This window comes from Ambystoma mexicanum, chromosome 2q, assembly GCF_040938575.1.
Source record: "Ambystoma mexicanum isolate Mex_15411 chromosome 2q, UKY_AmexF1_1, whole genome shotgun sequence".
NCBI classification, from domain to species: Eukaryota; Metazoa; Chordata; class Amphibia; order Caudata; family Ambystomatidae; genus Ambystoma; species Ambystoma mexicanum.
In genome coordinates, this window is record NC_090924.1 from 1,270,257,544 (window position 1) to 1,270,281,050 (window position 23,507).

The 23,507-nt window shown below is 46.8% G+C and overlaps 1 protein-coding gene across 7 annotated transcripts in view; it reads right to left on the reverse strand.

Moving 5' to 3' along the window:
- Positions 1 to 23,507, reverse strand: part of LOC138570086 (diacylglycerol kinase delta-like) — a 1,083,011-nt gene that overhangs the window by 86,408 nt on the left and 973,096 nt on the right. For all 7 annotated transcript variants that reach the window (XM_069648673.1, XM_069648675.1, XM_069648678.1 and 4 more), the window contains 3 exons: positions 15,822 to 15,930; positions 7,721 to 7,860; positions 4,381 to 4,462 (listed from right to left, as the gene is read on the reverse strand). In XM_069648673.1, the coding sequence (XP_069504774.1) occupies positions 4,381 to 4,462; positions 7,721 to 7,860; positions 15,822 to 15,930 (331 nt within the window). The remainder of the gene's footprint in view (positions 1 to 4,380; positions 4,463 to 7,720; positions 7,861 to 15,821; positions 15,931 to 23,507) is intronic.

Sequence of the window (23,507 nt, forward strand, 5' to 3'; positions counted from 1 at the left end):
CATCAATAGGTAGTTCAATAAATAGTTCTGGTGCCCGGGTCAATTTGTGGTGCCACCACACTAAACAGCCTACACAGGTTGTATGCTATCAACCTCCGAGGGATGAACCCCGATTGATCTGGGTGTATAATAGGGCTCATGTATGGCAGCCATCTGTTTGCGAGAACCGTGGCGTACATCTTTGTATAAGCAAAACAATTATTGCCTCACGCCAGGTATCTGGGAGGACCCGAGCATGCAATGGCTTCTCCCAGACTGCCAGTAAGTGTGGGGCAAGGATAGTGCGGTACGCTTTGTAAAAGTCGGGGCCCAGGTCATCCGGCCCAGGTGCCCTCTCCGATGACGGGTCCTCTATAGCCCGTAAAGTCTCAGTCATGCTCAGGCTGATCTAGGTATCTCCTGGCTTCCTTGTAGAGAACAGTAAGAGGGACAGTTTCCATACATTATTCTATGTCTTGTTGGGTACAACCTTTATACGGATTCCGTATATAGTTTGGTGTAGAGTTCTTGGAATATTCGCAATATGTCTTTGTCCACAAAGCATGTCTCCCCCTTGTCATCACGTAGTTCTGAGACTACCCCCGGAACACATTCCATTGATATCAAATGAGCCAAAGTTCTCCCTGGTCTATGTCCTTCCCCGTACCTTCTAGCCGCCTGTGGGTAAAACAAATAGTTGGCCTCCCTTTCAGCAACTAAACGAAAGCAATCAAGAGCGGCTTGCTTTTATGCCTCCATTTAACACACCACCCATTTAAAAATGAGGCTCAATGTACCATGGGAACACAGTGTTTGACCGTATAGACATTTTGGACTACGACTCCCATGATACTTCAACATTGACTATACTGGCTACATATCATGGAAGCTGAACTCCAAAACTTCTGGATGGTCACATATTGATTAACCATGGGTTATACTAGCTTTATAGATCTTGCCATTGGGCCATAATGGGAGTTATTGCCTAGTATAGCTTGTTAAATACCTTCCTTGTGCACTGGCCTTTAAATCAGTCACCAGGGCTCATGACTTCCGGAGCCACCCTCTAGCGGGGTCTATAAAGCTGAATTATAACACTTAAAATGTTAAGAGTGTTCTTACTGGACAAACTCTGGGCAATATGAACTAGTATAGCCTGCAGATTGGTTTGCATAGCCGGCGGATTGTTCAGAATGTTACATTCTAAATGTACCAGTAGTGCTAAGAATACCCCTAACCAATTATCTGTGACTGCCCATGCATAGTTATGTATTATCGACTTCTAAATATTTATATGCACATGCCACATTCTATTTTGAGTGACGCAAGCTATAATAGCTTTATAGACTCCAACCTCGGGCAATACCAGGTATTGCGGGCCTGTAAAACCTTTTGAATGCCATTGATGCGCTCAGGCTTTCAATTTGGTCTCCAGGGCCCATGACTCCCAGTACGGTCCTCAGGTGGGGCCCATAAAGCTGAACTGGACCATTAGAACCTCAGCACGTCCATTCCAGCCAACGTAGTGGAAGAGGGCTATAATGGCTGGTTTAAGCCTTCTGTCCCAGCATCCTAATGTTTCCCCTTTGTCTCTCCCTGTTATAAGCAGAACATTCTCTCTCCCTGTTGTAAGCAGAACATTCTCCTACCGTTATGTGATTCTAATAGCAATAACCCCCCCCCCCCTCCTCGGGACATTACCGGGACTATGAACTTGTGCCAAGGGCCGTTACTATCTGATAATTCCCCTGAAATACAGCATCATTGCTCAGATAAATAATTTGGGTTATACAATCTCAGTCATGACTCAGCATCTCCTCCTTCCCACCTGGGCCAGAGCAAGTGCAGACTGCACCAACCACTTGATTTGACATCTGCCTCATTTCGGTTGTATAATCCGCCATATATGTCGTTTTCTCTCGTTCCCTGTGTCGAAGAATAATTGGGCGGTGTTTGTGCCTCGCCCAATGCTAGCTCTGCTTGAATTACCTTTTTAAATGAAACTAGAGATTTCTGGAATACCAAAAAAAGCAGTGCACAAAAGGCACCAGGTGCACTGACTTTTTATTGTTAAATACAGAACAAATATTAATTGAGAAGCAGATGGCAAACCTTGCGCTAATTTCCAACCAAAATACAAGGCAGCATCCGGGGCTTCATCAATGGGATAAGAGAAGCCTCGAATATGTGTGAACTGCAGCATATTTCCTACCCCAGCAAAGTCCATAGAGGGGGGGGTCCTTTTTAAGACACAGAGACAAAGTCGGGAGGCCATATTGCACATACATTGCATTAGAGCAAGTTCAATTAAGACTAGGGCAAAAACTGCCCTACTGCAAAAAACATGTGGGTTCATTACAAGTTTGTCATTGAAGGGAAACATTTGCGGTAACAGAATTGCTGCCACATATTCCTGGACTGCCATGCTTGGAGTGGGGGATTTACCTCCTGCATTATGTGGGATGTAAATCCACCGACTGTCTGCTGAAAATTGGGAGAATTATCACAGCAGTAATTTCGCCTGCGGTAATTCCACCAAAAATGCCCCACACAGTGCAATGGACTCTGAAAAAATGGGGATTAACTCCACTACCACCACTTGTAATTCGGCCAGATCAAGTGGTGGTAATGACAATTCCATTCAGCGGTATTCTGGCAGATTTACTGCCAGAAAACTGCCCAACTCGTAATGAGGCCCATATTCTTTGAGTGAAGCACATTTTGAACTAGGACTGGGGCAAACATTGTCCTGGTGCAAAAAATGAATTGAAGGAATATGATTTTTGCACTCGTGCAATTTTTGTCCTAGTGCAATTAGCGCCAGGGGTACATTTTTGTCAATAAAAGGAACTTATCTAAAGGACAACCAAGAAGTGCTGATGCACGGGCACCAGCTCTCCCTCAGTGCAGATCTCTCCTGTCTTGGCAAGTCGATTAGTGTGCCACTTACCCGCTCCCGAGGGGCATCATGGGAGCTCAGCAAGCCTGAACATGCTGCTCACTCTGGAATCAATTGTGAAGACCAGGCAGAGCGCATTGCGGCAAAAGAGCCATACTTGTAAAACAGCAGCAGTTGCGAGAGGGGCATCACCACCTCTTGAGTTAGAGCCAACTGGTTTCAATCCGCGGCAGACATTGTGTATCCCAGCACTCACATTCTGGGAATGTACAACTGGTGTTTGGGAATCTACCACCACTCTCTAAAACTGCTTCTCGCCACACAGGTGGCATACACTCACGCCTATCAGTCAGGACCCAGAGGATCATCCTGCATGTCGCAGCCCTAGCCACCATTTTTAATTCTTGAGACAAAGATCCTTTTCTTCATTAAAAAAATAAAGAGTTGGCGTGAAGCACTACTGTTTATGATCCATTTCCATCCCTGAAATGAAAGTGGAAATGGATAAAAATGTAAATTCAGATTTTCGGAAATACAGCAGGTGCCATTTCAGGAATCCGAACCGGTAACAACCAACCAGCCAGATGTGTACGCATGTGGGTGGTAATTCCAATGATCGTTTGTGCCAATTCTCTTAAAATATACATTTAGGGCCTCTAGGTGTGCATTCCTTGGAATTTGGAAGCGCTGCTGGGAATCTAGTGGAAATAGTCACAGATGCCTGAGGCTTGGCAGAACAGTGTTTCTTTAACTTTCATTTTTGAGTTTGAAGTATGCAGTGGTTTGGTGTTGAGGACTTTAAGGTTTGTTATCACCTGCAGTGGTGCCTACTGTATTGCTCTCCTTCATTTATGACGTCAGGTGTGTTGTTCCTCTTTTTGTTATCTGATTATGCCCTCCTGATGCAAAATTGAAAGTTAAGCGCAGCAGAGTGCGCTAATGTTATCAGTTAACTAAGGGCAAAGTGCAATACTTGTTGCTGGAAGGATTTGTTATAGCAAGCATCTTATTACGGAACAGAAAGTGTGCCATCGAGAAAAAGCTTACTTATGGAGTAATGATGGCATAAGGTGACTATCCCAGGTTCACAATGGCCATGTTGGGGCATTTGAGGGAGTATTAGGCATATGTTGGCAGCACATGGACATACTGGGATACACCTTACATATGGTGCCATTACCAGGCTTTTGATGGGACTAGTGGGGCATTTGAGGCTGCTTTTGCCATATGATGACAACACTGCAACGCCATATCTCATATGTAGGGATGGACCAGGCCAAGGAAAGCATTACACAGGCAGAGGCGGCAGATGGCATTTGAGGAGAGCACCTGCACATGTGATGTTAGACATTAGCATATGGGGACTAAATCAGCCATACGATGGCATTAATTGGACATTTCAGCCTGCCCTTGACCTATGACACTGGCTTTGCCAATGCTTGCCTGCAGTGCACCCACAGATGGCAATGCTTATTGGCATAGAGCGCACGGAAGACACCCACCTGGATATTGGAGTCCCCGTTTTCATCTTCTTTAATGGAAGGAGGCGAGTTTTTGGGAGACTCATAGGTGAAAATGCTCCATCTGTGGAAAATAATAAAAATAATAATAATAAAAATAATAATAATAATAATAATAATAATAATAATAATAATAATAATAATAACAACAGCAACAACAACAACAGCGCCAGTGCGGGGTTATTCATTGAGATCCACTTCGGGGCTACGTTGAAATACCCCCAAACAATCAACAAGGCCCAAAACAACGATTTATGTTTCTGTTAGTGGAATTTTGTACAAGCTTTTCCCGTTTTTAGCACTTACATCCTTTTTTGTAATGTGGCGAGGCCCCTCCACAACACCCGCTACATCTTCACCTTTATTTATAGCCGGACCCACCCCATCTATTTTTGTTTTTAAAAGTGAAAAGACTTGATTAAAAAAAAGTTAGCTGTTTTTTTTAGGCGAAACCGTCTTCAACACAAAAGGAGGACCAAGCAATGCAAAGTGGCAGATCACTATGGAAACAAGGTCCACAAAAACAGCAATTTGTTAGTGCACCCATTGTTTAGCACTCTTTAATGTAATGTTATGTCACTAATTTTGTCTGTTTATTAAAAGGACATTCCTTGATTTCTATTGGTGGAATGAGGGAGTCCCTCCATGTGTGGGTGTACTCCCTACTCCCGATCTCCTGCAGCCACTCGGTAGCTTTGTTGCCCCTCTGTCACTGTTACTCACATACAAGCGACCCGATTTAGTACCCTTAGTAGAGCAATTCGAAGATCCACCTGAAATGTAATGACCCAATTCCTGTACTGCAATCCACGTTTTTATGCTAACGATCCTATGTAAGTTGTGAAGGGACTGAAAGTGTTGTAGGTGTGTAACTGCACAGCTCGTGTTAGTCCTAGCGATACTACTGCACAGCTCTTATGAGTCATTGGATGTAATTGCGCAGCTCGTATGAATCATAGGGATGCTACTGCACAGTTCTTATGAGTCATAGGGATGCTACTGCACAGTTCTTATGAGTCATAGGGATGCTACTGCACAGTTCTTATGAGTCATAGGGATGTTACTGCATAGCTCCTATGAGTCATAGGGATGTTACTGCATAGCTTCTATGAGTCATAGGGATGCTACTGCATAGTTCTATGAGTCATAGGGATGTTACTGCACAGCTCTTATGAGTCATAGGGTTGCTACTGCACAGCTCTTATGAGTCATAGGGATGCTACTGCACAGCTCTTATGAGTCACGGGGATGCTACTGCCTAGCTCTTATGAGTCATGGGGCTGTAACTGCACAGCTCCTATAAGTCAAGTGGGTTTGATACTGCATAGCTTCTATGAGTCATAGGGATGCTATTGCATAGTTCTATGAGTCATAGGGATGTTACTGCATAGCTCCTATAAGTCAAATGGGTTTGATACTGCATAGCTTCTATGAGTCATAGGGATGCTATTGCATAGTTCTATGAGTCATAGGGATGTTACTGCACAGCTCTTATGAGTCATAGGGTTGCTACTGCACAGCTCTTATGAGCATAGGGATGCTACTGCACAGCTCTTATGAGTCACGGGATGTAACTGCACAGCTCGAATGATTCATAGGGATGCTACTGCACAGTTCTTATGAGTCATAGGGCCTCATTACGAGGCTTGCGGAATGGGTTTAATGGCACCGGTAATGGTGCCGGTACCGTTAAACCCACTCCGCCCTATTACGAGGTTCCCTCGTGGGACCCGAAAAGGACGTCTGGCCCGCTGTTAGCTCCCTCCCCATTCCGACCGGGCCCATGGAATGGGCAATTACCGGGTCCGCCAATGTCGGCATGACCCGGTAATTGCCCATTCCATGGGCCCGGTAAAATTTCATTACCACCAGCAGCCGTGCCCTTAATAAGGGCACGGCTACCACCAGCCTCGTAATGAGGCCCATAGTGATGCTACTGCATAGCTCATATGAGTCATAAGGATGCTACTGCATAGTTCTATGAGTCATAGGGATGTTACTGCACAGCTATTATGAGTCATAGGGATGCTACTGCACAGTTCTTATGAGTCATAGGGATGCTACTGCACAGCTCTTGTGAGTCATAGGGATGCTACTGCATAGCTCCTATGAGTCATAAGGATGCTACTGCACAGCTCTTATGAGTCATAGGGATGCTACTGCACAGTTATTATGAGTCATAGGGATGCTACTGCATAGTTCACTGAGTCATAGGAATGTTACTGCATAGCTCCTATGAGTCATAAGGATGCTACTGCACTGTTGTTATGAGTCATAGGGATGCTACTGCACAGCTCTTATGAGTCATAGGGATGCTACTGCACAGTTATTATGAGTCATAGGGATGCTACTGCATAGTTCACTAAGTCATAGGGATGTTACTGCACAGCTCTTATGAGTCATAGGGATGCTACTGCACAGTTCTAATGCTTCATAGGGATGCTACTGCATAGCGCTTATGAGTCATAGGGATGTAAGTGCAATGCTCTTATGAATCATAGATGTGTTATTGCACAGTTCTGTGTGGCTGTATGGTTGGTTGTGTAGTTTGAAAGTCATAGTGCACAGGAAAGTGCACGTTGTAGGAGTATAGCTGTCTTTAGACAATTGACAAATGTGAAATGTGCAAGCTAATGTATTTAAGTCTTATGCTACACGATCTTATTTTAAGCTGTATTTGTGCAAGGTTCAACTTTACCATGGCTTCTTGGCACTGATAGCTGGCACAAAGCCAAGAGGGATTTGTGCCAGTGTTGGGTTTTGCTGGAGGAGGATATCCCCACGGTGAAGCAGCTGTGCAACCTCCATGACACCTCTTAGAGCATTATGTGTGCATGTCTTTGGCTCATGGGTAACGCCTATGTGTCAGTGTTAACATGGGTGCGCTGAAGGAATGCACAGGGGACAGAAGAAAGGGAGTACATGCTCTTCACTCACTCCCTGAACTACACATGGCCATGTCCGATGGGCAGGAAAGCTGCATGGAATGATGGCCCCCTTAAATGAGCGGAGGTTCCTCTGGAAACAGTGCCCTGGGCCAGGCTTCGTGGGAGTTCTTGGGGCCTGCTAGGAGCTTTATGGGAATGGCTGCAGTGGCTTGATCTCTTGGGCTGATGCTGGGAGTGGTCTTCATACTACATTTCTGGAGTTACCTTTGTGTGCAGTTTAGCTGCAGTTCAACTGAATAACACATGTGCAGTATTTGAGAGTGCAGTTTCCAGGCACAGCGGTCCCGGGCTGTTGCATATGTAGTTTTGCTGTAGTGGATGCAGTGAGTAAAGCAGGCAGTGCACTGCATTTTGTACTATTTCCAGTGGCTTACCTGTCCAGCATTTTGGTGGTGGCTCTTTCCAGTTTCTCCAGGATCTGAAGCAGCTGGGCATCGTCATCGCACAGGCTACCCCAGCCCAGCACCCTGGCAAGGTCATTGCCAGTCCCCAAGGGCAAGACACCAAGCTGGCACTTTTAAAAGAGTAAACAGCTTCATATTAAACACAATAGCCACTTGCACCCTTCAGAAAAGGGCAACAGACAATCCGAGACAAATGCTACCGCAGACATTTTACCGCTGGGCCATTATCAACCTAGCCACATATCATGGAGCTACCACATCAACAAAGGCAGCTTGATGAGGCAAATAAGGGGCCTTCTGTACAGTGTTCCACTGCTTGCTAGGTAGGATCATGCTATATACTCCCCATAGATACATACATACATCGAAAACACTGATCATGACTGTATAATAGGTCAGCCTGTCACTTGTGCTAATCATGTCAATATCCGTGCCCGTATCACACGCTTGTGAGTTCACTTCACGCATGTTTCAGAGCCTTTCGATGGGTTTATGAGTCAAGAATACCATATGCTTCTATTGAGGTGGACACGGTGGATGCCACATAGCCCCCTTTGGACCCCCTCGTCCCCCCGCAACTCCCTTCAGCAAAGCCCTCAACCCCAGAAAGGAGGCTTAGCTGGAGGCTATTAGTGTCCACACCCCCCAGGCAAACACCCACATTTTACCCCAAGTGGTGTATTTTGCTCAAAATAAGGTTATCACCAAAAGACACTTTCACTTAAAATGTGTGGCTTTGTGTATGATCATAGGCCTATGCAACTCTATATTTCTAATTTGTTCTACAAATTGAACTATTATGTGTTTGTCTACGTATGTACACATTATGAACATTTTAAGTAATCCAATCAAAAGCAGCAACTTAACAATGAATAAACCTGCACAAGTAATATTTGTAATTCAGTTTTATAATGTTCTAGCAAAAAGGACCCGTACTCCACAAGGGTTCTGTAGACAGACATGATATCAATTGTTGACAATCAATGCTCCTGTAGGCGGCTGTTTCCAGTCGCTTGTTGCTTGATGTGCTTTGCACTCTGAAGTAAACTGCACTGAGAATGGGCGCGTGTGGCTGGCTGACATACCCCCGAGCAGGCGTTGGGGGGAGGCGAGAGTTGGCATGCTGCAGCATACTAGGACCTTCTGTGCGCTCTCCCCTCCTGACACCTCACCCTTGTGCGGAGAAGTGCATTGCGGTGCAAATATCTTGGAAATGGTGTGTCCTAAGGCCTTCAAATGTAGTTTTCAAGGTCCAAGCTTTGTTCCTTGCGTCGAGATGCTTAAAATAAGCTTTGTCCGGTCCCTCTACGACCACATTGATTTTTTCGCCGATTTCAGGCAACTGTCTCGTGTGTGAAGGGGCTGAAATCCGGGAAAAGGAGTGGGGTGTCCAATGAGGGTCCTAATAGGTAACTATGCACAATTTGGTGCAGACCGGTGGAACGGTGTGGAATTGTATAAGGAACAAACTAACAGATGCTCTGATTTATATATGTAGAGAGATAGAGATGGTCTCGTGACTGCTACTACTACAGTTAGGAACTGCCACCACCGCTCGTACTAGTGTTTTTTCTATTGATCTTTCTATTAGTACTTCAATAGTTAAGGTAAGTGGTCTCACATAACGCCCATTTGCCAATAATGTTGGCCTCACCACGCAAGGCTCTAAAAAAGGCAGGTGGGGGTTTAGTCGGATAGCGGCCAGGCATTTGGTGTTGACAGTTGCAGGTTGCAAGAGCCTGTTACCTGCGTGCCGATATGCAAACTCTGCATTCTTTGTTGTGGATCAAAACAGGTGCAGAATTGCCCTAGGGGCCGGTCCTGAGTTGTGAAGTGTCTATATAAAAATGGATAACATCACTACTGTATTGACATAATTACTGCTCGTTATAGTGAGAGCTGCTTCTTGTACTACTGAGAAGACTAACGGGGCTTCTATTGTGGACACGATTAGTGCCCGTACTACTACTGCTACTAATCAGTGCTCCAGATAAGATTTGTTAGTGGGAGTATTTTACTCCCTATTTTTTAAAATTGGGAGTACAATGATTTTTTAGGGAGTAAAAATGTAAGTGCAATTCTCAATGAGAGTATTTTATAAGTGAGTAAAAATATGTTTCAACTGAAATGTTTTTGTAATAATATTTTTGCACCTAGTAATGCATGTACCTTAAAAGATATATGTATACTTCCTCCAATCAGGCAGTTAAAATAGTGGTTTCTTCCTGTCGTACTGCGTGCACTACTGGTCCAAACATATCCATGGAGCTGTGAGGGTGAAAGCAGGGGCGCAAGATTCTACATGTCTTTTTCCCGTTTGTTGTTGGGAGTATTTTTACTCCCTATTTTCATTTTTGGGGAATATTTTCCAATTTGTAGGGAGTGAAAATGGCAAATACACCCCTTATCTGTAGGGCTGCTACTAATATTAAGGCTTGTAGTAATGTTATTGTTAACAGTACTAGTGAGACTGCTACTAGTATTGTAACACTAGGGAAATTGCAACATGCACCCCAACTTTAATAACAGCAAGGGATGTCATTTGACCCCACCCCGAAGTGACATCACGGGAAGCAATGGAACCCAACCTTTCACCGCTTCACAAAACAGGAAGTGGCATCACTACAAAACATATGCTTAGGATATCACTGTAAAGTGATATAAATGTCATACAAGAATGGATCACCATATGTATCATTAATATCAGTGCGTATAGGCCCATATTACCAAATTACTGTGAATGCAAGCAGACGTCCAAGGCCAAACGATAATGATGTGTTATTATATAGCACTTATGCTTAAGCGCTTCATATAGAACAAATATAAATACAATATCACCCAACCTGGGTTGGTGCTCATTTATCAACCTCAGCAGGATGAAAGGCTGAGTTGACTTAACCGGGAGTCAAACCTGCAACCTGCAGATCACACAAACACATTGTAGCAGCGAGCGCCTAACCCACTGAGCTATATTACTGGCTATAGCTATCAGAAAACCGGCCATTCCATAAACAAAGAGCTACATGCTGCTGGCCACAGCTCAGGAGCCGCAATGAAAAAAAATATATAAATATATATACATATATATTTTTTAGGGGTAGCAAGGGAGACGTCCCTTTAAACGCTCTATTAGGTATTTTGTTGTGTCGTGATTGTGTGTCTTCCTTCCTAGCCTGCTGCAATGGCGTTTATTTTGCTCACTCAGGATTTTTCTGTAGTTTGGTTGATCTCTATATTTCATAAGTTTTGATACTAGCCTAGAGAATTCCACATATTTCCCAGTAGGGAACAAGGAGGGTGGTCAGACGGGGTAGGGGAGCGCGGGTGATCTATGCACATAAACAATACAACGGATACTTGATTGATTTATTATGGATTTTCTCTTGTACTTTATATACGTTTGTATTTAAAAATGTAAGATAGTCACGAGCAGCACACCAGCTCACCTAGCAGCTAAGCGCCACATATCTGGTGGCACACGCTCCTTGCGCAGCAAAGTGATCAACCGGCTTGAATCACAATTAGTCCACAAAGAAAAGACCCACAAACAATCATTCTCTTGTCACGCAGCCATCTTCTGGAACTCGATCCCAGTATCGACTCAGAATGCCCCCACAATTCTCCTATTTCGCAAATCTCTCAAAACATGTCTTTTCCAACAGCACCTGAGCAAGGACTAATCCCAATGGACGCACCGAACCCAATTCACAATACTTTGCTACTGTTAAAAGATACCAGCCTAAATGCTGGCTACCCAAATCTTGTCCACCGCTCCACCACTCCCGAGCTAGCAAAAACAAAAGCTAGAAAAGAAAAATCCTCCAAGAACCCGGTTCTGATTCCCTAAGCACCAGCTTCTACCATCATACTGTCTGCCACCCCGTTGCACCTCCGCTCCGGTAGAAGCCACCCCCATCTTCAACCCAATATTTCAAGAAAATGACAAAAAGAGGCAGAGCTTTTCGTTTCTCTGAGCGGAGGGGTGGAATTCTATGCCCCTCACCATTCACCTGGAAACCACCCTACTAAAAATCTAGAAAAATCTAGAAAAATGTGGAAGGCCAGGCTCTACCAGAACTAATACATTTGGGCACCCCTCTCTTCTCTTGGGCCACTCGGGGCATTTAGTGCATGGGGCGAAGGGAAGCGAAATGAATGAATACTAGAGGTTTTCCACAGCTATGACATCATACAGTGCTCAGAGAATGTTATGGCATATCAGTGTGACGTCACAGAGGTGATGCCAATCACATTCCGATCTCTCTGCAGCCGAATTTGTTCACATAGGATACACAGCTTCACAATACTGCCATTAAAGTAGGAATTCCCTTATGGTTAGTGGAGAAACATTCTGTGAATAGGGAAGGAGGTGAGCAAGTTACCTTTTGCAGATTGTGACTATTTAGGAGTGCTTGAATAGTTTCCCCACTGCAGTTTTAGATGGAACTTTCGGTTCCAGGACTCTGCTCTTGAACCAGTGGGGCGGTGGGTAAAACAAACATCGCCCCTCTTCTAAAACATGGCCTGAAACATCACGTGAAACATCATGTGTTTTAAAGAGCACACGCTAGGCCAGGTCTTTGCTGAAGGACACCATGATGAAAGATTGCTTTGGCCAAGGAGGTCCAGGTGGGAAGATAGCTGGTGGGAGAGAGGAGGCCATTGAGCTGCCCGTCCCCCTAGGGATTTTGGTAGTACTGTGCTTGAGTGTATCGGAATTGGTGGGAGGGCAGGATGGGGCAGCTCATTGGAGGGCAATGGAGAGGGCACATTGGAACGTCCTCTACTGTTCTGATAAGCACCCAATGCAATGAGACCCCCGAACTACCCTATTTTTCTGCCAGGGGGTTTAGGGGGGTGGAGTTTAGATTTTAGAAGGCTAAAATAGGATTTTTTTCTTTGTGCTTTGATGGAATTGTTCTGACTTCGTCAAAGTTGGTTGAATGTTTTTTTATGTTTGCTTTTGGTGGTGTATGACTCCCGGGAACATCGCAAATTCATTCAGAATTGTTATATTCAAGCAATATACATCGATGAGGGAAGATGTACCAGCCATTGACGGCCCGGGCCCAAGTTAGATTCACAAGCAAAATAAGGGACTTAAGGCAGGCTGTGACACCTTCGCCCGATGGCAAAGCTACCCTCTGAGCTGTATATAGTTTTTAGCACACTGGGCATGTGAGCCAGAATGCTAGTGGTATGCATTACGTGGATCACACATACCAAATCATCTTACAAGAACTGCAAACAAAGATTGCCAGCATGGACGTCGAAAAAAGGGCCCTTTTCTATGTCCGTGGTGGTGGTGGGGACAATCAGGTTGGCGAGGTACCAGACAGGAAAGCTAGTAGGAGCCAGAGTCCGGAGGAGTTAAGCAGAAGGGAAGCGGGGGTTGGGAGTGCAAGTTGCCTCTGTGTAGGTGGGTGACAATGTGGTCCAAGAAATGGTGGCTGGCAGGGATGGTGCTGGTGGCTGACCTTCAATAAGGACTTTGCTATTCAGTAACACCTATATTCTCTGCAACCTGATTGGCTGGCACCTCTTCTGCAGGTGGTATTAGGTTGAAATGTCTGGAGCAGAAGTCTGCAACCTTTGGCCTGCCAGCTGTTTTGGACGACAACTCTCATCAACTCCAGCCAGCACAGGCAATGGTGAGGCGTCATTGTGTAAAACATCTGGAAAGCCTCAGGAGAGCAACAGGGGTAACGGCATCATTCTGATAGAGAGAGACTTGAAGAGAACCAAAAATCTGAAAATGAATCAGCAGGGGGAAAAGGAGATTGGGAGCAGAGAAACAAGGATCCACTGGAAGCACCAGAACCACTGGAAGCACTAGAAGCACCAGAAGCACAGGAAGCACAGGAAGCCCATGAAGCACAGGAAGCACAGGAAGCCCAGGAAGCCCAGGAAGCCCAGGAAGCACAGGGAACTCCAGGAAGGTCTGGAAGCACAGGAAGCTCTGGAAGCACAGGAAGCTCCAGAAGCATAGGACACACTGGCAGCACAGGAAGCTCCAGAAGCACAGGAAATACAGGAAGCACAGGCAGCTCCAGAGCATAGGAATCACAGGGAGCTCCAGGCGCACAAGAAGGACAGGCAGCACAGGAAGCATCAGAAGCACAAGAACCACTTGAAGCTCCAGAACTACAGGTAGCACCAGAAGCACTGGCAGTACAGGAAGCTCTGGAAAGCACTGGAAGCACTGACAGCGCAGGGAGCTCTGGAATCACTGGCAGCACTGGAAGAACCAAAGGCACAGCAAGCATTGGCAGCACAAGAAGCTCCAGAAGCACAGGAAGTACAGGAAAAACAGCAAGTACAGGAAGCACAGGAAGACCCAGAAGCATTGGAAGAATGGGGAGCTCCAGGAGAAAAGGAAGCACGGGAATCTCCAGAAGCACAGGAAACACTGGATGCGCAGGAAGGCCTGGCAGCACAGGAAGCTCCAGGAAGCTCCAGGAAGCTCCAGGAAGCACCGGAAGCACCAGAAGGACCAGACAGTGCTGGCCAAGAGGACATTTCCAGCGGATCTGAAGAGCGAGGCAAAGAGGCCAAACTGGAGGAGTTTCTGGTAGACCTGAAAGGGTGGGAGGAAGGTCTAGGAAAGTGATGTAAGAACTGATGTTTGGGGTTGTTTTGTTTGATGATTGTGGAAGCTGAAGGCAATGTTAAGTTCAAGTTAAGGATAAAATAAAAATTCTTGCAGTAACCTTTGAACAATCGTTAAGTATGTCAGCCCATGTAAATAATTTAGTTTCTTCATCAGCATACTACGTTCGACTCCTGGCTCATATAAGACCCTTCCTGTCCCAAGCAGGATGTGAAACCATTGCAAGAGCCATCATATCCGCAAAATTGGAGTATTGTAGCTCTCTGCTTATGGGTATAAACATAGTTCAATTGAACAAAGTCCAGGTGGTTCAGAATAGGTCAATAAGAGCTCTCATGGGTCTAAGAAAATATGCCCATGTTTCAGAGGTAAGAAGGAAATTGCACTGGCTGCCGTAATTGTGAAATTCAGACTCCTAACCATCATGTTTAAGGCTCTGTCTGGTGATGCGCCACCCTACATAATTAATAGGCTAAAACCTAAGCAAATAAAACGTTCACTCCAATCAAATAGAGATCGAAACCTTGAAGTTCCACAAACCTCTTTAGAACTGGTGAGAAAGGGTGAGTTTTGGGCAAGTGCCCCTATTTTTTGGAATGCCTTACCATCCAATATAAAAAAAACTGCAGATTAGTTGGAGAATTTAAAAACAAACTCCAGATTCATCTCTTTAGATAATTCCCCATGATGACCTCTAGATTTAATCCACTCTAACGATCTGCGCCAAGATGCCTCCGGGCCCTTTTGGTTGCGCACAATAAATAAATAAATAAATAATAATAATAATAAAGGTTCCTCGTTATGAATCCCATTAAAATGGCTGTTGACACACATTGGGCCTCATTACGAGGTAGGGGGTAGCCATGGCGCTATTAGCACCATGGCTACACCCCTTACCGCATTCTGGGTCCGTGTTCCCGGAATAGGGACTTACCGGGTCATTCCGACCTTGGAGGACCCGGCAAATCCCCATTCCGGGAACCATTCCCCATTCCCATTCGAGCCCCCATAGGGCTCAATGGGAATGGGGACAGAGCTAATAACGTGCCCGCTATTAGCAGGCCCGTTACTAGCTCTGATGTCCCTTAATCGGTCCCTTCCATAACGTCTGATGAAACCAGGCGTTGAGGAAGGGACCCGCTAAGGGAACTGAGAATAGGGTGGTAAGGGATTACCGGCACCGGTGTCCTTACCGGTGCCCGTAATCCCTTACCGCCCAGCTCGTAATGAGGCCCATTATCAAGGCACCATCATAAAAGAAGAGGCTGCCCAGTGGCTCGACACTTAAATGCCGCAGAATTCAGGAGAAACAAACGAGCACTTGGTTTGGTCCCACTGCTCAACAGGACTTCAGGAAATCATTTCTTTGTTGTTGCTGCTGCATGTGTGCATCAGAAAATAGGCCTGGCACCAGGAGCTTTGCTCTCATACGTTTGAACAAGAAATCGCCCCTTTTCTCACTTGCTTGTGCAATCCCAGCTTGTCGATCTCTGAAAGGACCCAGCCCACGCTGCCATCGCCGCCGCACACCAAGATCCGGAAAGTGGAGAACTTCAGGAAGAGACGAAGACTGCAAAGAGAAGAGGGTGCAAGGTTAGGACCATGAAGCATAGCCATACACTAGGTAATGCTGCCAAGAACCTAAAAGCCCAACAAATTATAAATAGACGCCCACAAACTGGCACATCTCCTCCTCTTGCTCCACTTGCCGCCCATCTATGCACCTCCTGAGGGTTCATTGTAAACCAATTCCCAGTGGCGTGCCCATACTCTTTTGACTGGGGTGGCCCAAGTGGGGCACTGATTTATGCAGGGGCGGCATGAGGTACGAGCACACACACAATGATCATAGTTTAGGATAATGGGTTGGCACCTGCCTGGACATGGCTATGCCCATTCCCCATAAAGCCATGCACCCATAAGGCTCTATATGGCTCATTCTAGTATGAAGGCGGCCATGTCCTGTCTTCTACATTGGTCCATGCATTTAGTGGGTACTTAATCTTATTATCTCTTTTGCCTTCTTTGCTTCTCAAAGGTCACATTGCTGTTACCCTCAAACAAATAGTGCACATGTATATGGCCACACTTCCAAAACCACCTTTACTCCATCTGGGGTGGCCCTCATAACTGGGAAGAGTGCAGGAGCTTGGTGGGACCAGTGCGGAGCTCTGCATGCACATGGTGCACCACGGGTTCATAGGCCGGCGGTGCCAACTCATCCCTGATGTTCTTATGAGTTTGATAAAATGGGTACCACAGTGTTGGGCTCAAGTAGTGTTTGACATGCAATTGTTTGGGTGCCAGTGGCTTTGCGCACCATGATGAAAGGACCTTTGTGGCTAGGAAAACGTGCAACCAGTTTACTTTTTTTAGCTATGTTCTCTGGCCCTAGCCCCGGCAGTCAGTGGAGTACTGTATATACAAGATGCACAGGACAATACCTATATATTAATCAACACTGTGAGAAATGACCTACTGAGAACATACAAAGTTAAGATGGCTTGTTCTATGCTTTCTTGGGAACCCAGAAAGATCTCCATCACTTGTGTGCTCTCTTTTCTATAAGTGATGGGAGTGTTACTATGCACATCCATCTAACCCCGCCCTTATAGATAGCATGGCCCAACATGCCAGGCAGCTCTCCTCTGGATAGGAGTGGCAAGAGCACCCCCGAGTTCCTTCCTCACTAGGGCATCATCAATGAGGCACAACTGACACCCTGGGCACAGAGAGCAAGGGGTCCACGCCTGCATCACCCTACTCTTAAAGAGGGGGCAGAGGGCTCAGTGATTCAAAACACATGCGATATAAAATGTAACGCACTAGGTGTTTGCTACCTGTGAAAAGCTAGAGCAGAGAATGGACTTTCATATGAGTCTGGATGCTGCAGCCCAAATGCAAAGCCCAGCAAGAAATGCCCACCAAATCCTCTCTGGGTAAGAGTGCCAGCAATAGCATCAGGCATAGCAAGGGTCAGGAAGGGCAGGGCGACATTTCTAAGACCCTGCACATTTCTAAGACCCTGCACATGAGACCCCAGGGATGAGGTTGGGGAGAAGGGTGTGTACTCTGCTTGGAAAGCGTACATAACATCCCAGAGATGAGGTTAGGGAGAAGGGTGTGCACTCTGCTGGGATAGGGTACATAGGATCCCAGGATGTGGTTAGGGAGAGGGGAGTGCACTCTGCTGGGTTAGTGTAAATAAGATCCCAGAGATGAGGTTGGGGAGAAGGGAGTGTACTCTGCTGGGATAGTGTACATAAGATCCCAGAGATGAGGTTGGGGAGAAGGGAGCGTACTCTGCTGGGTTAGTGTCCATGAGATCCCAGTGATGAGGTTAGGGAGAAGGGAATGTACTCTGCTGGGATAGTGTACATAGGATCCCAGAGATGAGGTTTGGGAGAAGGGAGTGTACTCTGCTGGGTTAGTGTCCATGAGATCCCAGGGATGAGGTTAGGGAGAAGGGAGTGTACTCTGCTGGGATAGTGTACATAGGATCCCAGAGATGAGGTTGGGGAGAAGGGAGTGTACTCTGCTGGGTTATTGTCCATAAGATCCCTGGGATGAGGTTAGGGAGAAGGGAGTGTACTCTGCTGGGTCAGTGTACATAAGATCCCAGAGATGAGGTTGGGAAAAAGGGAGTGTACTCTGCTGTTTTAGTGTACATAAGATCCCAGACATGAGGTTGGGAAAAAAGGAGTGTACTCTGCTGTTTTAGTGTACATAAGATCCCAGGCATGAGGTTGGGAGAAGGGTGTTTACTCTGCTGGGTTAGTGTACATAGGGTCCCAGGATGAGGTTAGGGAGAAGAGCATGCATTCTACTCGGATAGTGTAAATAGGATGCCAGGGATGAGGGTAGGGAGAAGGGAGCTTATTCCACTGGGTTAGTGTACATACGATCCCAGAGATGAGGTTAGTGAGAGGAGAGTGTATACAACTGGGTACATGCACATAAGATCCCAGAGATGAGCTTAGGGAGAAGAGCTTGGAGTCTACTGGGTTAGTGTACAAAAGATCCCAGGGATGAGGATGGGGAGAATGGAGTGTACTCTGTTGGGTTAGTTTACATAAGATCCCAGGAGGAGGTTAGGGAGAAGTGATTGTACTCTGCTGGGTGAATGTACATACAATCCCAGGGATGAGGTTAGGGAGAAGGGAGTGTACTCTGCCGGGTTAGTTTACATACGATCCCAGGGATGAGGATAGGGAGAAGGGAGTGTACTCTGCTGGATTAGTGTACATAAGATCCTAGGATGAGTTCAGGGGAAGGGAGTGTACTCTGCTGGGATAGTGTACATAAGATCCCAGAGATGAGGTTGGGAAGAAGGGAGTGCACTCTGCTGGGTTAGTGTGCATAGGGTCCCAAGATGAGGTTATGGAGAACGGAGTACACTCTGCTGGGTCAGTGTACATAAGATCCCAGGATGAGATTAGGGAGAAAGGAGTGTACTCTGCTGGGTTAGTGTCCATATGATCGCAGGGATGAGGTTAGGGAGAAGGGAGTGTACTCTGCTGGGATAGTGTACATAAGATCCCAGAGATGAGGTTGGGAAGAAGGGAGTGTACTCTGCTGGGTTAGTGTACATAAGATCCCAGAGATGAGGTTGGGGAGAAGGGAGTGTACTCTGCTGGGTTAGTGTACATAGGGTCCCAAGATGAGGTTATGGAGAAGGGAGTACACTCTGCTGGGTCAGTGTACATAAGATCCCAGGATGAGATTAGGGAGAAAGGAGTGTACTCTGCTGGGTTAGTGTCCATATGATCGCAGGGATGAGATTAGGGAGAAGGGAGTGTACTCTGCTGGGATAGTGTACATATGATCGCAGGGATGAGGTTAGGGAGAAGGGAGTGTACTCTGCTGGGTTAGTGTACATAGGGTCCCAAGATGAGGTTATGGAGAAGGGAGTACACTCTGCTGGGTTAGTGTACATAAGATCCCAGGATGAGGGTAGGGAGAAGGCAGTGCACTCAGCTGGGTCAGTGTACATAAGATCCCAGGATGAGGGTAGGGAGAAGGCAGTGCACTCAGCTGGGTTAGTGTACATAAGATCCCAGGATGAGGATAGGGAGAAGGGAGTATATTCTTCTGGGTTAGTGTACATACAATCCATCTCAGGGATGAGGATAGGGAGAAGGGAGTGTACTCTGCTATGTTAGCATGCATAAGATCCCAGGGATGAGGTCATTGAGAAGGGAGTGCATTCTGCGGGGTTAGTTTACATAAGATCCCAGGATGAGGTTAGGGAGAAGGGTATGCACTCTTCTAGGTTAGTGTGCATACGATCCCCGGGACGTGGTTAGGGAGAAGGAAGTGCATTCTGCTGAGCTAATGTACATAAGATACCAGGAATGAGTGTAAGAGCCCAGGATGAGGGTAGGGAGAAGGGAGTGTACTCTGCTTGGTTAGTGTACATAAGATCCCAGGGATGGGGTTAGGGACAATGGCATGTATTCTACTGGGTTTGTGTACATACAAGCCCAGAGAGGAGGTAAGGGAGAAGGGAGCGTACTCTGCTGGGTTAGTGTACATATGATCCCAGAGATGAAGATGGGGAGAAGAGAGTGTATTCTACTGGGTTCATGTACATAAGATCCCAGGGATTGGGTTAGGGAGAAGGCAGTGTACTCTGCTGGGTCAGTGTACATAAGATCACAGGATGAGGTTAGGGAGAAGGGAGTGTACTCTGCTGGGCTAATTTACATAATATCCTAGGGCTGAGGTTATTGAGAAGGGAGTGCATTCTGCTGGGTAAGTGTACATAAGACCCCAGGGATGAAGTTAGGAAAACGAAAGAGTATTCTGTTTGGTATGTGCACATACGATCCCAGAGATGAGGTTAGGGAGAAGGGAGTGTATTCTGTTTGGTAAATGCAAATAATATGCCAGGGATGAGGGAGAGTGTGCTCTGCTTGGAAAATGTACATAATATCCAGAGTGCATTCTACTGGGTAAGTGCACATAAGATGCCAGGGGCGAGGTTAGGGAGAAGGGAGTGTATTCTGCTAGGTTAGTGTAGATAAGATCCCAGGATGAGGTTAGGGAGAAGGGATTGTACTCTGCTGGGTCCGTGTACATAAGATCCCAGGATGAGGGTAGGGAGAAGGGAGTGTTTTCTACTGGGTTAGTGTACATAAGATCCCAGGATGAGGTTAGGGAGAGGGGAGTATATTCTTCTGGGTTAGTGTACATACAATCCATCTCAGGGATGAGGATAGGGAGAAGGGAGTGTACTCTGCTATGTTAGCGTGCGTAAGATCCCAGGGATGAGGTTATTGAGAAGGGAGTGCATTCTGCAGGGTTAGTGTACATAATATCCCAGGGATGAGGATAGGAAGAAGGGAGTGTACTCTGCTGGGTTAGTTTACATAAGATCCCAGGATGAGGTTAGGGAGAAGGGTGTGCACTCTTCTAGGTTAGTGTGCATACGATCCCCGGGACGTGGTTAGGGAGAAGGGAGTGCATTCTGCTGAGCTAATGTACATAAGATACCAGGGATGAGTGTAAGAGCCCAGGATGAGTGTAGGGAGTGCACTCTGCTGGGTTAGTGCACATACAAGCCCAGAGAGGAGGTTAGGGAGAAGGGAGTGTACTCTTCTGGGTTAGTGTACATATGATCCCAGAGATGAAGATAGGGAGAAGAGAGTGTATTCTACTGGGTTCATGTACATAAGATCCCAGGATGAGGGTAGGGAGAAGGGAGTGTACTCTGCTGGGTCAGTGTACATAAGATCACAGGATGAGGTTAGGGAGAAGGGAGTGTACTCTGCTGGGCTAATTTACATAATATCCTAGGGCTAAGGTTATTGAGAAGGGAGTGCATTCTGCTTGGTAAGTGTACATAAGACCCCAGGGATGAAGTTAGGAAAACGAAAGAGTATTCTGTTTGGTATGTGCACATACGATCCCAGAGATGAGGTTAGGGAGCAGGGAGTGTATTCTGTTTGGTAAGTGCAAATAGTATGCCAGGGATGAGGCTAGGGAGAAGAGAGTGTGCTCTGCTTGGAAAATGTACATAATATCCAGAGTGCATTCTACTGGGTAAGTGCACATAGGATTCCAGGGGTGAGGTTAGGGAGAAGGGAGTGTATTCTGCTAGGTTAGTGTAGATAAGATCCCAGGATGAGGTTAGGGAGAAGGGATTGCACTCTACTGGGTCCGTGTACATAAGATCCCAGGATGAGGGTAGGGAGAATGGAGTGTACTCTGCTGGGTTAGTGTACATAAGATCCCAGGGATGAGGTTAGGGAGAAGGGAGTGTTTTCTACTGGGTTAGTGTACATAAGATCCCAGGATGAGGTTAGGGAGAAGGGAGTGTACTCTGCTGGGTTAGTGTACATAAGATCCCAGGATGAGGTTAGGGAGAAGGGAGTGTACTCTGCTGGGTTAGTGTACATAGGATCCCAGGGATGAGGTTAGGGAGAAGGGAGTGTTTACTACTGGGTTAGTGTACATAAGATCCCAGGGATGAGGTTAGGGAGAAGGGAGCGTTTTCTACTGGGTTAGTGTACATATGATCCCAGAGATGAGGTTAGGGAGAAGAGAGTGTATTATACTGGGTAAATACACATAAAATGCCAGGGACGAGGTTAGGGAGAAAAGAGTGTAATCTACTGGGTTCATGTACATAAGATCCCAGAGATGAGGTTAGTGAGAAGGGAGTGCACTCTGCTGGGTAAGTGCCTATAAGATCCCACGGATGGGGTTAGCGAGAAGGGAGTGTATTCTGTTTGGTAAGTGCGCATACGATGCCAGGGAGGAGGTTAGGGAGAAGAGTGTATTCTACTGGGTTAGTGTACATAAGATCCCTGGGATGAGGATAGGGAGAAGAGAGTGTGCTCTACTAGGAAAGTGTACATAAGATCTCGAGTGTATTCTACTGAGTAAGTGCACATACGATCCCAGGGATGAGGTTAGGGAGAAGGGAGTGTATTTTACTGGGTTAGTGTACATAAGATCCCAGGATGAGGTTAGGGAGAAGGGAGTGTACTCTGCTGGGTTAGTGCACATACAAGCCCAGAGATGAGGTTAGGGAGAAGGGAGTGTACTCTGTTTGTTAAGTGCACAGAGCTCTCTTTGTTGAGCTGAGCGGGATTGACCACTTCCTGGTCCTCCTCTCCCCTCTCCCTTCCCGCCTCCCTGCCCACCCACACCCCTCTGATTGGTTCTCATCATACTCCCTCCAGGACTACGCGACGACCGCTCTCCACGCTCGCTTCTTTGTTGAGCTGAGCGGGATTGAGCGGTCGCCCGTAGCCCTGTGCGGCCAGCTGTGAGGCTGCCCTTTCCAGGCCCCGTTGGGCTTCAGTGAGTGTTCTTTCATTCTTAATTGTAAATCCGGCACTGTTGTTTTTTGCGCTCCATACGCGTTGTGCTGCCCCCTGCCCCTCCCTCCACCTCACTTCCTGGTCCTCCTCTCCCCTCTCCCTTCCCGCCTCCCTGCCCGCCCACACCCCTCTGATTGGTTTTCCTTGTAGTCCCTCCAGGACTACGCGACGACCGCTCTCCACGCTCGCTTCTTTGTTGAGCTGAGCGGGATTGAGCGGTCACATATAGCCCTGTGCGGTCAGCTGTGAGGCTGCCCTTTCCAGGCCCCCTTGGGCTTCAGTGAGTGTTCTTTCATTCTTAATTGTAAATCCGGCACTGTTGTTGTTTTTTGCGCTCCGTGCGCATTGTGCTGCCCCCTCCCTCCACCTCACTTCCTGGTCCTCCTCTCCCCTCTCCCTTCCCGCCTCCCTGCCCGCCCACACCCCTCTGATTGGTTTTCCTTGTAGTCCCTCCAGGACTACGCGATGACCGCTCTCCACGCTCGCTTCTATGTTGAGCTGAGTGGGATTGAGCGGTCACCCGTAGCCCTGTGCAGCCAACTGTGGGGCTGCCCTTTCCAGGCCCCGTTGGGCTTCAGTGAGTGTTCTTTCATTCTTAGTTGTAAATCCGGCACTGTTGTTGTTTTTTTGCGCTCCGTGCGCGTTGTTCCTCCCCTGGCCCCTCCCTCCACCTCACTTCCTGGTCCTCCTCTCCCCTCTCCCTTCCTGCCTCCCTGCCCACCCACACCCCCTCCCCTTCCTCTCCTCCTGCCTTTAAATCTTACCCCTCCTGGGCATCCCCCCTGCCCGGCAGCCCCCTCGGGTAATGGCCCCTTAG